This window comes from Meleagris gallopavo, chromosome 1 (assembly GCF_905368555.1).
Source record: "Meleagris gallopavo chromosome 1, MGAL_WU_HG_1.1, whole genome shotgun sequence".
NCBI lineage: Eukaryota > Metazoa > Chordata > Aves > Galliformes > Phasianidae > Meleagris > Meleagris gallopavo.
In genome coordinates, this window is record NC_139404.1 from 12743638 (window position 1) to 12759820 (window position 16183).

The 16183-nt window shown below is 38.1% G+C and overlaps 1 protein-coding gene across 2 annotated transcripts in view; it reads right to left on the reverse strand.

Moving 5' to 3' along the window:
- RELN (reelin) overlaps window positions 1-16183 on the reverse strand; it is a 271996-nt gene that overhangs the window by 49416 nt on the left and 206397 nt on the right. For both annotated transcript variants that reach the window (XM_085216903.1, XM_085216905.1), the window contains exons 26-33: window positions 15616-15787; window positions 15035-15235; window positions 12225-12460; window positions 10255-10412; window positions 9116-9323; window positions 3631-3707; window positions 1883-2041; window positions 86-274 (exon numbers count right to left, since the gene is read on the reverse strand). In XM_085216903.1, the coding sequence (XP_085073029.1) occupies window positions 86-274; window positions 1883-2041; window positions 3631-3707; window positions 9116-9323; window positions 10255-10412; window positions 12225-12460; window positions 15035-15235; window positions 15616-15787 (1400 nt within the window). The remainder of the gene's footprint in view (window positions 1-85; window positions 275-1882; window positions 2042-3630; window positions 3708-9115; window positions 9324-10254; window positions 10413-12224; window positions 12461-15034; window positions 15236-15615; window positions 15788-16183) is intronic.

Sequence of the window (16183 nt, forward strand, 5' to 3'; positions counted from 1 at the left end):
ACACCTCCCATCTTGTAAAAACACAACCCATACATGATTTATAAAATAAGCACATACAAATTTATCAGTATTTGGTGATACATACCAATGTTTTCACTGAACATGAGAGCTGTATCCATAGATAGGCAGTCGATGTCTACCTGACCTCCTTGTATTCTGTACCAGCTTGCTTGTAAATCCACAGTTCCATCAAATTTATCCTGGAAGCCAGTCTGAGAGCTGTCATTCATCCCTATAAGCACATCATCCAAAGCCCACTGAGCTGAATGTTTTCCTATAAAAAGCAGAATGGGTGAGTTAGTGGAGTCATAGATGTTTTTTTTTTTTCCTAGTCCACATTCTGCACTGACCTAGTGAGCTGTGGTCAGTCACATACACTGACCACTGTTAAACATGTCTAACACCTTTCTTAAGGAGGAACCTGGAGTATGAGCTATGTTTCTATTTCAGCTTCAATGTCTTTATCATTATACACTCTCCTTGTGCCTGAATGAGACACTCCATGAACCCTTAAACTGAAGATTTTCATTCTATGAGTCACAACTTTCCTGTCAATCCTCACAGTTAAATTAGAAAGGCTTCTAACAAGCTCCCCAAATACCTTTTGATTGGAAGAGGATCGTGCACATGGGAAAACATTACAGGCTCTTGACATAGGACGATATAGAGGACAGTCAAAGAGATGCTGTTCACCCTCTTCTTCCTGGAATCCTCTTTCTGGCCTACAGTCACATCATCTTCAGCATATTTCTCCAGTCTTTCATCTCAACTCACCTTCCTACTAGCAAGCTGAAAATGTAATTTTACTGTACAATCACTCTTGTGCCCTTACAGAAGAAGAAGGAAAGAGCTTGTTGTTAACTTGTGAGCTCACAATGATGTGCCAGGATTTTTGTCTTGCCACTGTGAGAAATACAGGTAATGACTGATAGGGCCACTCTGCACTGACTTTATGGCAGATAAAGAACAATCTACAAAGAAGTTAATATCTAAAATGAGGAATGGTTGTCACCAGTGGGCAATGGTATGGAAGGCTGTATTTCAGCCCCCAGTCACAAATTCTCTCTCTCTTACTGAGGTTCAGAGGACTGCTGGCAGTCTTACCGTGATCACTCTCAGCAGAGAAAGACATCATCTAGATGCTTTCATGTCTAGTGAGGACAATCAACTCCAGTATGTGTATTGTACAAAAATGTATGAATAAAAACCAGACATCAAAACGATGATAGCCAAGAAGCTCTGTACCATAATTACATGAATATAAGATGTGTTCTTTTCTCCCCCTAGGAACTGCTGCTAAAATGTATTTTGCTATATGCCTGAGTAACACCTGCAGGGATCCAGAGCTGCTGCTTTGCACAGAGTGAAAAATTTAATAAGGACACTTTCGATTGTAATAATGTGCTGCAGTGCAAGGCAGGAGCTGTAAATGCCAGTCAGCACCATGGCATTACTTTCACCTAATTATGCAGGAAATACCTGAGTGGGCCTTGAAGGTACAGATGACAGGAGGAGTCTTTGTGTGTGGAGATGTTAATTCAGGGAGATGGGAGCCACTATGCAGGCACATTCAAGGTCAGTTTATGCTTCTCCTCCAAAATTAGACAAAAAATGAGATAAAATGTGTAGGCCATTTTACATGCCAGTCACTTTACACTCAGGTAAGTCCTCACATATTAATGCTCTCAGGTGCTATAGAAGAAAATCATGCCTGCAGCATGACTAAGGAATATCTAAACACACACTTACAGCATCCAAATTCTTCACTTCAATGTATTTTTTTGTAACCAGAGATTTCTGCAGAACATGCCCACACTGAGAAGTATTGACAGTTCTGGGTTGGTAAAGGCACTAAATGAATTTTTAGCATGGTGCTGCATACCGTGCTGTGGCTGCCACCACCTGAAAGCTGTGGCAGAGGTTTTGGCCTCCCGTGGTAAGTCTATTGAAACAACCTGGGGTTCCAAGTATGACATGAAGTCCAGTTCTCGCAGTAAATGCCAGGTGATCCCATTATCATTTGTGTATTGAACGACGAGACCTGTAGTTAACATTAAGCAAGGCAGTTAGTCAGGCTGTGTGGAAAAGAGAGGGCCAACTCCTCAGCCTACAGTCAGGAGTTGTCAGGCCTCATCCAATGTATACCACTGATGTGACTGTGCCTTCCATTCTCACTTAGCATTTCCTGGTCCAGGAGCATTTTGTGGACAAAGTCCTGTTGCGAAGGTGACAAAGTCTAACCATCTGCTACATATTATGTTGCTTGTCTTCACCAAACCCAAAGGATTAAATCTCTAACTTAGTGAAGGGTCTACAACCTCAGTGAAACTAATGGTTGTACCACAGAAACCATAGGAATAATGTGACTTTCTTATTATAATCAGTATTTATTTCTTATGGAGTATTCCTACTGTTTGTGCAGGACACTAAATTGTAATTCTGATAGCTGGGCTCCCAATAAGGAGTAGCACACAATGCTCAAAATATCCTGAAGAGTGATTTGTCTTAATATCTAGATAATTTAAGACAGTATTCATATCGTACACACAGCACAGTAAATACTAGCATGTAGCAGAATTTTGAAGTCATTTATGAGCTCACCACAGGGGACAGTACAAGAAATAAGCACTTCTTACGGATATTTCTCCTCTTGAAACTCTAGAGTGCTTTCAAATAACGGATTTTCTTTGCCTTATATATCAATGCAAATTAGAGAATGATGACAGTTCTGAATCAGTATCGATATAAATGCTATGCACCAAAAAACAGTCCATTGATGTTAAATGGTTTATACTGAAAGGAAAAAAAAGTGTCATATCTTCTAAATACCACTGATCTTTCCTCATGCAACTAGACCCCTGTACTGCTCCTAAAACTCTGCTGATCCTTCCCAAATCCAGATATCTGTCCTGTCTCCATCACAGCAATTCTAAGTTTGTAGGTAAAATAAGAGAGGATGCAGCTGGGAGAGATCAACCTCTTCATACTAAAATTTCCAGCTGCAGATTTATAATTTTGAGCTTCAGGTAAATTATGAATGGGAATGGTTTGAAAGACAATTTTTATCAGACCCTCTGATGGAGATGAAAAGATGAAAAAAATTTCTGGGCACACAGTGCTTCAAGTCAGAAATTGAAGCTGCAAAATTGATACTGAAATTGAAATGTATTCATTGTATTCACACCTCACAATGAATACATTTCATACTTACATTCTTCATACATACTTCATTTCTTCATACATTGCTTCATACATACTTCATTTCATACATACTTCTTTCTTACCTGAAGACTTGTGTACTTGTGAATTTACCTGTTTTCCAACATTATCAAATAATTTAATAAAAGTGATTTCACCTATTCTTGTCAATCTTTCTTAAACCGACAAAGATCCAACAGAGCTATAGCTACTGATAAAGCACCATTGGACATGTTGAAAATAAATATAAACGCAAACATAGATTAAATTATTATTGTTACATTTTAAAATTCAAAGTTGACTTATTGTTTATGAAAAGTGACCAGCTAATCAAATGAAACAATCATTTGATTTTGTAAAGACAGCAAAACGTGAAATCGCTATAGAAGACTCCAGATACAAAAAGTTTACTATAAGGAAAAGAGGCTTTACCTTCATTCCTGGATCTTGGTCTGTTGCAGGAATTGCCAGTAGCCTTGCTTCCAATTTGTACATAAAATTGAACCAGCCTGTTAAAAAACATCAAGGTAGAAGAGAAATGTAATTATCAACTGATAGAACAAAATCAGTCAGAATAACTCTCCTTAACTGATGTGGCATTTTCAATTAGGTAATTAGTCCAGGCTTATTGATCAGGTGGTGTTCCCACTAAAATCAAGCATTGCCATAGTAAACAGTGGAGGACCCAAAACAGAAGAAGGTGATGTAGTTTACTGATCCAGTGCCTAATTAATATATTGTTGAACTGAACAGGATGTTTTAACAGTTCCTTCCTTCACATGAAGATGCAAAAACGCTTAAGAAGCCAAATCTGCAATTTACATCAGATCTTACCTTGATCACTTCTAACTAGAAAGTGGTGTAAGCCTTAGAAGACAGTTTTAGAGTTTAAATAGAATTATTATATTCTCACTAAAACACCAGTCTCTTTTTGACTGTTAAATTCTTCATGTAAAAATATGTTATGAGGGAAAGAAGCATTTATGATCTGCTGGTTTTGTATCTTGTAGTTATTTATTTTACCACCTCCTTACTTTCATCCTTTCGACGTTAAATCATGGTAACATTTTCATTTGCATGAAACTTCCTCCATGCCCCTGGATTTTCCCAAAGCCATTTTCTAGGATCCTTCTAAAGCTGCAGCATCCTTTGAGACAGTATAACTGGTTTTATTGACAGAATTTTGGACAAGCCTGGAACATCCCTGAAAACAATGATTAACCCATCCTTGTGCTCTAAACTCTTGTCAATTTTATCACAGTCTGAAATAATACCTTGCTACACTTCTTGAATTGTTAATTGTGATTCTGTGGTGTCAGAGTAGTTCACATTTTTCTCTTAGATGTGCACTGTTTTGCTAATAAAACCAATTTATGTTAATTAATGTCCTGTTGGTCTCTCATCAAATTTCATTACATTTCTCTGAGATTCGTCTGAGTCCTATGTGGCCATAATGAAAGTAAAGAGCATTGAGATGACTGAGAAAGCCACCACCCTTTCACCTACTTCATGGGTTGTCTGCAGTACACACCTGAAACAGGGCCAGAATTGAGCAGAGATTCTGGAATCATCTCCATCTTGAGCTTTTGCACACTGAAAGTTGGCAATACCATTCTCCTTTCTGTTTCCTAGACAGCTTTTGATTTATACTGATGTCCACCTGCTGTGTTATGGTAGTACTCACTGATATTTTTGAGAAGCAATTGCTTATTTCCTGTGCTGGGGGGTGTCTTTGTGGAGCACATGGGGAGATGTGGGCTTATTGCCAAGCAGAAGCTTGGGGAAGAGAAGAACACAAACTGAAAGGAAACTAGGTTTTGTTAACTCCACTACTTGCAGATAGCTTTTCATTTTCAGTACTAGTTTTCAAGGTGGATTTACGGCTCTGTGTGAAGAAACAAGGCTTGATTTGTCACTCAGATAATTCCTCACAAGAATAACTCTTTTCTCTTTAGAGGATTTGGTATCGACATCAGAAAAACCACAGACAAGTCACAGGACTACAGACAGAGCCAGTGAGATGCAGCTATGATTCCAATTTCTATCTCACCACTACATACACATTATTACGACCCTTTTCTGATCCTAAGGCCAACCGCACTGCACTGAAATTGATGTTTCTTATGTGAGATGTTTCGTATATCCATAGGGTCTAAACGAGCCAGAATTTACTCATCAGTCTCATTCTTAATATAACCTTATAAATCGAGAACAGAATAATTCAGTGTTACACTGCTTAGCCAGTGTCTTAGTGTTTTCTGCACCTTTCCAACCTGACACAGTGTTCAGGCAGTAAAATAGTAGAATGCAGTCTCAGCGCTGAAAATATTTTTTTCTATGATGAAATTCTTTTTTTGGACTGCCAAATGTAGAGATGAAGTAAAAAATTAAAACAAAAGAAAAAAAATGTCTTCTTTCTGCAGAAGGGTGAATCAGCTCATCTGATCTGGAAGAGTTTGACCCAAAACAGCTCTCTGAAATGGTTGCATGGTCATTAGCAACAATGTCTGTAATGCAGATGGAAGCTAAGTCAGCTAACAAGCCAGATGTCGCTATTTGGAAAAATATATATTGCACAGTTTTTATCTAGCTGCCAGGTAGGCACTGTGTGTGATTGCTCTCACTGAACAAATAGTGAAGAGGGAGAGGCCATCAAAATGGGAGGCATCTCTAACCGAAATGAATCCAGGCATTGTACTCTCAGTCAAGAGGATGGAAACAGGGCTGGCAAAATTGTATCTTTAGTGCACCGGACCATGCAAAAGAGGAGGAAGGAGAGACTTCAGTGGGTTTCTGAAGCTTGGAGCAGAAAATGTTTTGGGCAAAACGAATTTTGACAGTTTTCTCTTAGCACTATGGGACATTATGTTTGTTATAAAAAGTGTAATCAATTACATAAGGAATAAGATGAAAGGGCAGATAAGGCTTCAGAATATGACAGTGCAGTGTATGCATAGAGTGCATGCTAATGGTCACTAGTCTTGGGGATTGAGTTTTAGTTTTAAAAGTTTGCAGCACTAAAGCTGAGTTTAGCATTGCTTTTCTAGGTTTCTCCTTTAGCAGTACCACCAAGGGCTGACAAATCTTGACCCCCGTGGAGGAGAGTGAACCAGGAGCACTGTGTCCTGGTGTTCTCTGCTCTGCTAGGAAGATACAGGTAAGAAGGAAAAGATCTTTCTATTTCCTACAAAAATTGGAACTAGAATTATGAACTAGATTTACTACAAAAATGAAATAGAATTATTTATGTTCTTTACATAAAAAATACCCTAGGCATATAAAAAGCTGTAACTAAAACAGAATGATACAAATACGAATAGATGGGTGTGCAGGAATTCAGAATGAAAAAAGAACTTTAATGTCTTGCTGTATATATATATATATATATATATATATATATATATATATATATATATATTTTTTTTTTTTTTTTGCTATTCCATGCCTGATTTTATGACACAAGACCTTAAAAGGTCTGGGAAAACATTATTAACCCCAAAAATAAGCAGCTTAAAAATCTACTGGAGGAGTTTCAGCATTCCTATTCACAGTCTTCAATCCATGTATTTAATAGTATGTCACATTTTCCTCCTGTTTACTCAGTAACCAAGCCACTCCTAGCCAAAAAACCTACTCATAAATAAAATATAACTGTGCATGGGCTAAGATGACCCCTAATAATATAACCTAATTCTATGCAAGACATTACTGAATTCAAAAAAAAAGAAAAACCCAAAAGGGAAAAACTTCACTCTAATCTCCTCTTTCAAGTGACATTAATTTCAGCTCCAGTAACAGAAAACATTTCTAGGCTGGAGTACGATTTTCTTTTAGGATATGGGTTTTTCAGTTTACTCCTCACACTCTCTCAAAATTAGTCTGCTCTAGCTTCTAGGAGAAATTATCCAGCTAATGTTAGAGACAGCCTCAAGCATTATAGTGGGTATTCACCTCTTCTAGGTGAAGATGTCTAAAGGTGTAAAGGCTGGATATCGATGTCTTATATGACCATCCCAGCTTCCCTTATAAAAGTAAGGAAAAATACGAAACAGTGGTCTTTGCTAGATGCTGTTTTAGGATTAACTGCATTGCTCTTTAGAAGTAGTTATTTATCTCTTTTGAGAATATAAGAAGCATGGGGTAATTGCAGTAATCTAGAATACCTATGTTCTGGATGACCTTCATGAGGTGGATCCTATTCTGGAGAACTTGTGCTCAAGAAAACTGAGAAAAAAATGACAAAATCATGTTTGTCCCATTCGTGTTTGAGATCATTTTTCTCTCTAGCAAACTGCTCACGGATGCATCTTCAAATTTTAATTGTTGGAGGAAATTAGCATATTCACTGTGATACTTATTAAAAGCATCAGTGTTGGTTTATTTTGCTAAAATGATCACTCTTAGCAGTAGAAAAGCTCACCCACTGAGCATGTGCTCAGAAGGGGGATCTTAGTTTCTTTTACCAGGAGGTGTCTCTCTGGTCATTTAGATCCTTGGGGCAGTTTTGAGACTCTAGCTGACCCTAGATGTGCTTATGCAAAATGAAAATGGACTGGAAATAGTCCCGAAAGAGCATCACTCAGTATTTTACTTTTGTTGGTGTTTCAAGTGGTTCAAACTCTATAAAAATGCAAATCTATAAATACAAATATCTGGCATTGAAAATGATTTCAAAGTAATCCAAAAGCTAAAGAAAATACTTTTCTTTATAAAAAAAATTTCTGCAGGAAAGAAGGAATAACCCCAAACCATCATTTGAACATAGACTTCTTGATAACATAGTTACTCCAAAATTACACTTTGCTGTACTGATACCATGAGATTTAAAAGGACAGTGGAACAGAAAATGTGTTTAGATCTTTCCAAAGTTTAAGCACAAACATATGCTTGTCAGAAGTGTATTTGTCAAACAATAAATTACTTTAACTATTAAGCAATTTTCGGTATATAAAAGAACCAAGTATTTGTCAGAGGAGAATCTGTCAATCAGGCAGGACGAAGAGGAAACGCAGCAGCTGCTGTGTAACACTGTGCTGGAGAGCAGCCAAGGATGTCCTGAGAGCCACAGCACCCATCCTGCCCTAAGAAGCTGCTGGGCTGAGCTGAAGAGGGGGAAGACTAATTTGTGGCCACTCTGCAGAATGTTTCCACAAATTAAATAACGCAACAAAATCAGTGCATCACTTGCTCTTGGAGCAGGATTTGACAGGAGACATATGTTTTATTAAACTAATGGATATAATTGTGGGGTGGGCAAGGTTTGAGATGCATGATCCCTCATGAGACTGGACAAAGAAGCAGCAAACTCTAGGATAAATAATGGTTAGAAATAATCGTCCTTAGTTTATCCTAATTACATGAATCAATTAGACAATTTGAGAGAGAGAGGATAATTACTACCAGTGGAGCAGAATTCAGTGATAGCACAGAGAGAGGTGAAAGCCTGTCAGCCTCTTGACTGCAGAGAAACAATTCATATTCCATTTTTTTTACACTTCTTACAAGTGGACTAATTCACAGTATCTGGCAAGTAAACAACACCTCATTTGCTGCACTACTGGCATGCTGCAATTCAATGCAGACAGTGGAAAGGGAATTTTTCTGTCCAGCTATTGGCAGGCTCTCAGTTTTTGTGCAGTCTCAAGACCACATATTCAGTTTGGTCATCTAGAACACAGTGCAAAGCCTTTATCCCACAAAGATCAACAGTTTGTGTTTCCTGTGCTGCTATTCTGTTTCTAACCTAAGTTTTCCCTCTCCAGAAAAGGAAGTACTAGACCAGAATGAGAAAAAACTAACTCATCAGTCTAAGATTTCTTGTATGGGTTGTGATTACCAGAAAAACATTCCACATCTTCTTGCCCATGCTTATAATAGCAGAGATATACAAGGAAGAGAGGCGGCACTGATGACTGACCTGATATTTGTGGTGTCCAGAGGAACAGTTCTCGCCTCCCTTTTGCCAGGTCCATTGAAGTACAGAGATTTTCCATCACTGAGCACACCACAGCCTGTTCCAACCTGACCTCCTGTTATCTTGTACCAGAGAGGGCTTAGCTTCCTCTCAAACCTGTCGAACATCTCACTGTGGTTAGGCACATTAGATACACAGGTTCCATGTGATGCTTAAAGAAAAAAAAATATGGAAGATGCTTTGTTGAAACTGTGCTGAAGAGAGCAAAAGTCAGACATAGAAAACTGGCAGACAGTTGTATTGCACCCACACAAGAGAAAGTACTGTGCTTTTTTTTGAGGAAATGCCAAGGAGATAGGATTGTACCTTTTCAAGCCCTCCATATTTTTTCTGTAATCAGAATAAATCCTCATCTTTTAAACAATAAGATGGCTTATTTCACTGGGTGAAAAACATATGCCTTATATAGATAAGCTATTTTATGTAAACAGAAAAATATGATTCTTTTAGTCCTTTATAAATAAATTGAACAGAAGAATGTTAGCTTATTGCTTTGTTGGTACAAAGGGTCGAAAAGAGTGCAGTATGCAACTGGTAGTGTCAATCTCTATCTGTTCTTTTTTAACCAAGAATGCGTTTTTTGTGTTTGTTGTTTTTTTTCCCCCCCTTTATTTTTGCAGCAGAAAAGCCCCAGAAACCACAAGTGAGCAGAATTTTTCGCAGAAAGGCCTGTCAGAACATATGTTCCTTCCTGGTCCTATGCCATCTGATGGCCAGGGGACTCAGTAACAGAAGCAATTCATTTGAAGATGGTCCAAAGGTTTTTAAACAGACTTTTTAGTTTAAAATATTTTATTTTGTTTTCTCTTCTATTGCTAGTCCCTTTCCATTCATACAGATGGCTATGTTCATGGACTGTGGTTGCCAGAAACATCACCGATGTCTCCTGTCCTCAGCTGCTCTATTTTATCTGTACTAGACTCCTGTGCTAAATTTTATTCAACAGAAAGAAAATATTCTTGCTGGCAGCCCATGAAATTTATGTCAACATGTATTTTTCCTGGAGAGGAAAAACACAGAGCTAGATTTTCAACATCAACACAGCCAGTGTTTACCATCGTCATATCTAAAAAACATCTTACCTGTGTAGCCCAAGTCACAAAAACAGACTCCCGAGACACAGTCCCCATGACCATTGCAGTAATTGGGGCAAGGCTCAGAAATGTAAACACCATCTAAACCAAAGGGAGGCACACTCTTGTGGGAGCTGCTCTCTTGGATCCAGCGGAATCGAGTCTTACTGCAAAGGAACAATAATGACACGGTATTACTATTCCCAGCTTTCAAACCTACTGCATACTTTCCGTGCTCTTTGTTTAAGAGAAAAAAGAGCTTTTTCCTAAATTGGCTATGTGCAAATAAGATGCAGGTGGATGCCTCGAAAATATTTCTGACATCCTATGGCTTCTGCGACTTCGCTTATGAACATTTTTTCCATATTTTTTTTTGATGTATTTTGACTTCCTCTATTTTTCTAGCCTATATCCACCAGTGTGACGCAAAGAACAGATAACATGGTTTTATCAGCAAGAGTGAAAGATTAGATGCGACTCTAAAGATGAGTTTTGGTACTCAGATCAACCAAAATTGCTAATTACATTTTAAAATCCCAGAAATACATTTCTTACAGTACTTACGAAAATTACTCAATAATGACAGTGATGCAGCTCATAGGATGTTACAATTTTGGTTTTAAAAAAACCATTGAATAAAGTAGATATAGGAAAAATCATACACCATCTACAAAAATGTCACACAAAAAATCCTAAAGAATATGTGGACAGAAACACAAAGATATAATGCTTGGATGGCAACATGAAATTCCTGAAAAACAGTGATCTAATTTTTAATCTCTGCAACTGAAGCTGCTCCAGAGACTTCAGCCTACACAAAGTTACTGCAGTTGGCCCACTGTACAGGGAATTTATTAAAGAAAAAATATTTTGATTTTTAATTCTAAGCTTTTAACTTCTAGTTGAATCATTTTATATGTGTTCCAGAGGGGGGAATTGGCTTAAAATTTGGTTCTCACTCCAAGGGATTAACCAAGATAATCCTTTCTGCTTTGTGTAATGTATAATATACCTATCACCTTTTTTTAAAACAAACAAACAAACAAACTTTTCACTGGGATTTGGTAGGTAAGATGATCAGTGTGCTAAGTGTTTTGTACCAACAGATAAAAAGGGATGCTCTCAAGATAACCATTATTTCCAAAATGAACCATAACTAATACAGTTTTCAGCATGCTGGGCACCTCATCATACTCCCAATACTTACATTTTTAATACATTACCATGAGCTTGTTATTCCTGATCACGTTACAAAACATAATGCCAAACAGATTGCTCCTATTGATTCTGTACTGCTTGTTTTGGGGAAATCAAATCAGCTGGTGTCAGATCTGTGCGATTTGGCACCTGCTTTTATTGGCTAATTACTGGAGAAAAGACAAACTTGTTATGGTACATGCTGCTATTTCAGCTCCTTGCAGCAAAGGTACCAGCTTCTCTGCTACACAATATGCTGCATCCTGAAACTCTGTTTTGGGACCCAGAGATAAGGAGATTGTGTCAGGAAGATGGACTGAAACCTTAGGGCATTATGTGAACTTCTGCCCAGAGAGAGAGATTAACAGGAGCCAGCAGTCTCAGGGTGGTGCAGACAGCAAATCAAACCTTCAAGGGCCTTTTTGCCCAGTATGGACTATAAAATTAATCCTGTTGAAAGGGCTTATTTGATTGAAGTGACTTATCACCGTTTTGCTTGTGCCTCTAACCTAACTGACATGGCTAAAGAAAGACAGCACTATGATGAAGAGATTGAAGTCAAATGAATATGTCGTAGTCTCCTGTAATTTAATTTTATATATGGTTCTGACAACTTTAAAATGGAAAGCTTCTCCCTGTTTTGGAGAGCACAGTATTTTTTTCCCAGACCTTCAGATTTTTAACACTGATTTTATTCACAGCTTGCAACTTTTTCCTAACATAGTCACAAAGAGCAGGCAGCTCATTCACCACTGGCACCACGGGCTTACAGTGTACAGTACCTGGCTGCAAGCGACCTTGGGATAACAATAGTGATCCTTGTCCAGTCCTCAAAATCCCCTGTGTGATACACAGTTGGCTCGCTCAGCTCGCGGGAGCTTCCCTCACATCCTTTGGTTCCTGGAGATGCAGGATAGCAGCCTTCCCTCACAAGTGACCAAAAGAGCCCAGCATCATGTGAGTACTGAAGCAGAACGGGAGCAGAGCTGCTGTACTGGTTAGTGCAGCCAATATTCAGCTGTAAAAAAAGCAGAGTATCAGATACAAGATGAAAAAAAACAATCCTGTGCTATTATTTGCAGTTATTGGCTGTGATTGGTTATTATTATAATTCAATATTATTGGTTTTTAATTCCTGTTATTATCTTTCACTTTTCAGTTTAGAATGCTTAGTTCTGAGCATTTCCTTTGCACCATGCTGGCAAACAATGACTGATGCTTAAAGTCTGAGTCCCACACATGCATGACGTTTATCTCTAAAAATTACCACTTCTCTTCATTTAACTTGATGGGTTCAGTAAAACACACTTTTTGAAGGTCCTTCTTCAAAGCAGGCTGCAAAGAACAAACTCTACACAAGCACCTGCGTGCCCAGGAAAATAGAGAAGAGCTGTGTCCCCTGAATTATAGAATCATAAAATCATTAAGGTTGGAAAGACGACTAAGACTACATAGTCCAGCCATGAACCCATCCCCAACATGCCCAGTAAGCCATGCCCCTCAGTTACACATCTCCACATGGTTCTCGAACACCTCCAGGCTGGTGACTCCAGCACCTTCCTGTGTAGCCTGCGCCAGCGCCTCGCCACTCTTTCTGAGAAGAAATTTTTCCTAATATCCAATCTGAATCTCCCCTGGCAAAAGTTAAAGCTATTACCTCTTATCCTATCACAAGTCACCTAGGAGAAGAGGACAATCCCCACCTCACTATAACCTCGTTTCAGGGAATTACAGAGACATAGCCCATTGCAGTGCACTCTGATGTGCCCAGAGGATCAGCCTGATGACTCCGAGGTATCCCTTGCCCCAGGGCTGCAACTCCTGACCACAACTGAGTCACTGGCTTTGCAAAATAATGTTTGAGAGCTGGCACTGCAATTCTGCTCCCAGTAAAGAGCAAAATTGGATGTAGCAGAAATATAAAAATGTGAAATGAGATCGTAACTAATACAAAAATCAATTTTTCATTTTACGTTTTCAGAAAAATATTAGTTTTGTTCCATTGCAGAACTTCTACTTGAGCTGCAGAACTAATGTATAACAAAATGATTCATATAAGCTGAAACATTTTTGACAAACTACTGTCTTTGAGTTTATCAATGCAAAATTATGCTAGGCATCTATTTAAAATGGAAATTTCACAAACTGAAGAAACATTTAACCATATGCTTAAAATTAAGGCATGCAAATAGGACTACACATTTCTGTGCTTTCCAAAAAAGAGAGGAGTATAAATTAAGGCCTTAAATAATGGAAGAACTCCCTGTTTTCTGAAACACATTGTTGATGTTTTGTATATTTACATTACGTTGCCAAGGGTTTCAGTGATGGAAGGTGCATGAAATCTTTTCAAGCACTGCTTTTGTAAACTAAACAATTTTTGAACTGTTGTTGATCATAAAACCTGGAGAATGAAGACTTAGTCACTGAAGTGACACATCCAGGCTGGATGTGGCTCTGGGCAGCCTGATCTAGTGGTTGGCGACACTGCCTGTGGCAGGGGGTTGAAACTAGATGTTCTTTGAGGTTCTTTTCAACCCAGGCCATTCTATGATTCTATGATAAGTAATAGGAAATGGTCAAGAAGCAAATAACATATTTTCCAAGCTAAATAGTATTTATATATGGCATTTCGGGTTTTAGATGAGTTTAAGGTATAAAACTATGAACAACATACTCATCCAGAAATTGTATTGCAGTCTCTCAGTCTGTATAGCATTTCATTAGCATAACTTTTAGATGAAATGTGATTTTTTTTAATAAATCCTATTACTTCTAACTAACTTCCCTATTTACAGAAGTGTGGGAATTATATTTGAAAAGCTGCCTGTAAACATCAGATCTCTTTAATAATTCTACTTGTAAATTATTCAGTGTCTGTATCTGCCAATTATGTAAAGACCATGTATTTGTGGTGAGCTCATTAAAATTGCATTTTAACCAACCTCCAGAATTCACCAATGGGATTTCACTATAAACTCAATAAAATTTTGATTAGAGTTTGGAAACAAGAGCTTGTGAAAGCAAATACACTTTATTTGGAGCCCATATTCTGATGGACTTTCAGACCACTAAAGTTCTTGTAAGCTCTATAAATAAGAATGCTAATTGGAGCCTACATTCCTTAACAAAATAAAAAATTAGTTGAATAAAACCACACTGAAGTACAGAGAAGCTTGTAAATCTTTAAATACTTTAATATAAAAAAATGTACGCAAATCACATTGGAGCTTTTGTAGTCATGGAGCCCCAGATGAGACAAAGCTTTTTTCCCTTGCAAGGCACTTCCTACCATTTCCAAGTGCTGACTCAAATATACTGACAGTCACTTCAACCTGCTTGTGAAACTTGTTAAAGAACAATAAGCCTTCAAAGTTTCTCCAGAGGGGGAAAAAGCTCTCCTGCACCAAGGTTTTGGCAGAATCATATTTTATACTGTATGAATTCATAGCTGTGTTCCACACATCTTTCAAGACAGCATTATAATGTATTACCTTGTTTTTTATGGTGACCCAATGGCATCTTGCAAGTATCGAAAAAACGAGTTTCACTGATACACTGTGATCTGGAGGAGCTTATATATTAAGAATACCTTGAACTGAAGGACATATCCAGGCTTCAGTGTTAAATCTCTAGTCACTGCAAATCGGTCTCCGTCTGATTTACCAAAGAGCATGGCAGAGGGGGTGGCAGAGCAGAAACTTTCATTTTTGGTCATGCCTTCATTGGCCAGTATTAACCACACACTCAGCTGGTTCATAGGGTAATCGAATGCTGGCTTTTCATAAAAGTTCTGTTAGAAATGAAGAGAAAAGCAACACAAAGAAGTACTACCTCCTTGCAGCGTGATTTCAGAAGTTTTCCAAAATTATCAGTTTTCCAATTTTGCCATTTACATGTTCTGTAATTACCTCAAAACTGTAACTTTCAAAATTTGCTTCAACTTTTGAAGGGACACATACATTCTCTATTGTAAAAGTTAGGAGTTCTACAGTGATATGATAAGAGCCAAGTTCGTGCCATGTAGAGAGAGACACAGCTGCAAATATTACAAATATTTCTTTAAGTATAACCTGATATTCTCAAAGAAAATCAAATTCAAAGAAATTTCTACCAACAGAGAAGATGACTGTCAATTCACATTGATGCTCACAGGCTGTTCTTGCTAATTACCTGTGGTAATGTGGGATTAACAACAGGAATTATGTGCTTCTGCTTCTCTGACAAAATGATGATGTCATCGATAGCCCACTGATCGTACCCTTCTCCTGAAAACACAGGCTGCCACCACCGAAACCTGGTGCAAGGAGTCTTGGCTGCAGCTGGCAGCTCCAGATAGACAAACCTGAGAAAAGAAATTCAGTAGAATGCTAAGGAAACATCATAGAAAAATGGGAGAAATACCGCTGAATGTGAAAAAGAAGCAGGAAAGCCATTTCTTTTCCTAAGAAACTGTTAAGTATGATGGACCTTGCTTTCCCAGAACATCTGCCTGTCAATGGGAAGTAGTGAATGAATTCCTTATATCGCCTTGCTTGTGCATATAGCTTTTACTTCACCTTTTGAACTATTTTTTTTTTATCTCAACTCATGAGTTTTCTCACTTTTACCTTTCTGGTTCTCTCCCCCATCCCACTTAGGGAAAGCCAGACTATGCGGTGCTGAGCTGCCTACTGTTATAAAACCACAACTATCAGTTACCTGTTCAGTATTATTTCACACAACTTAAATATATGCATTT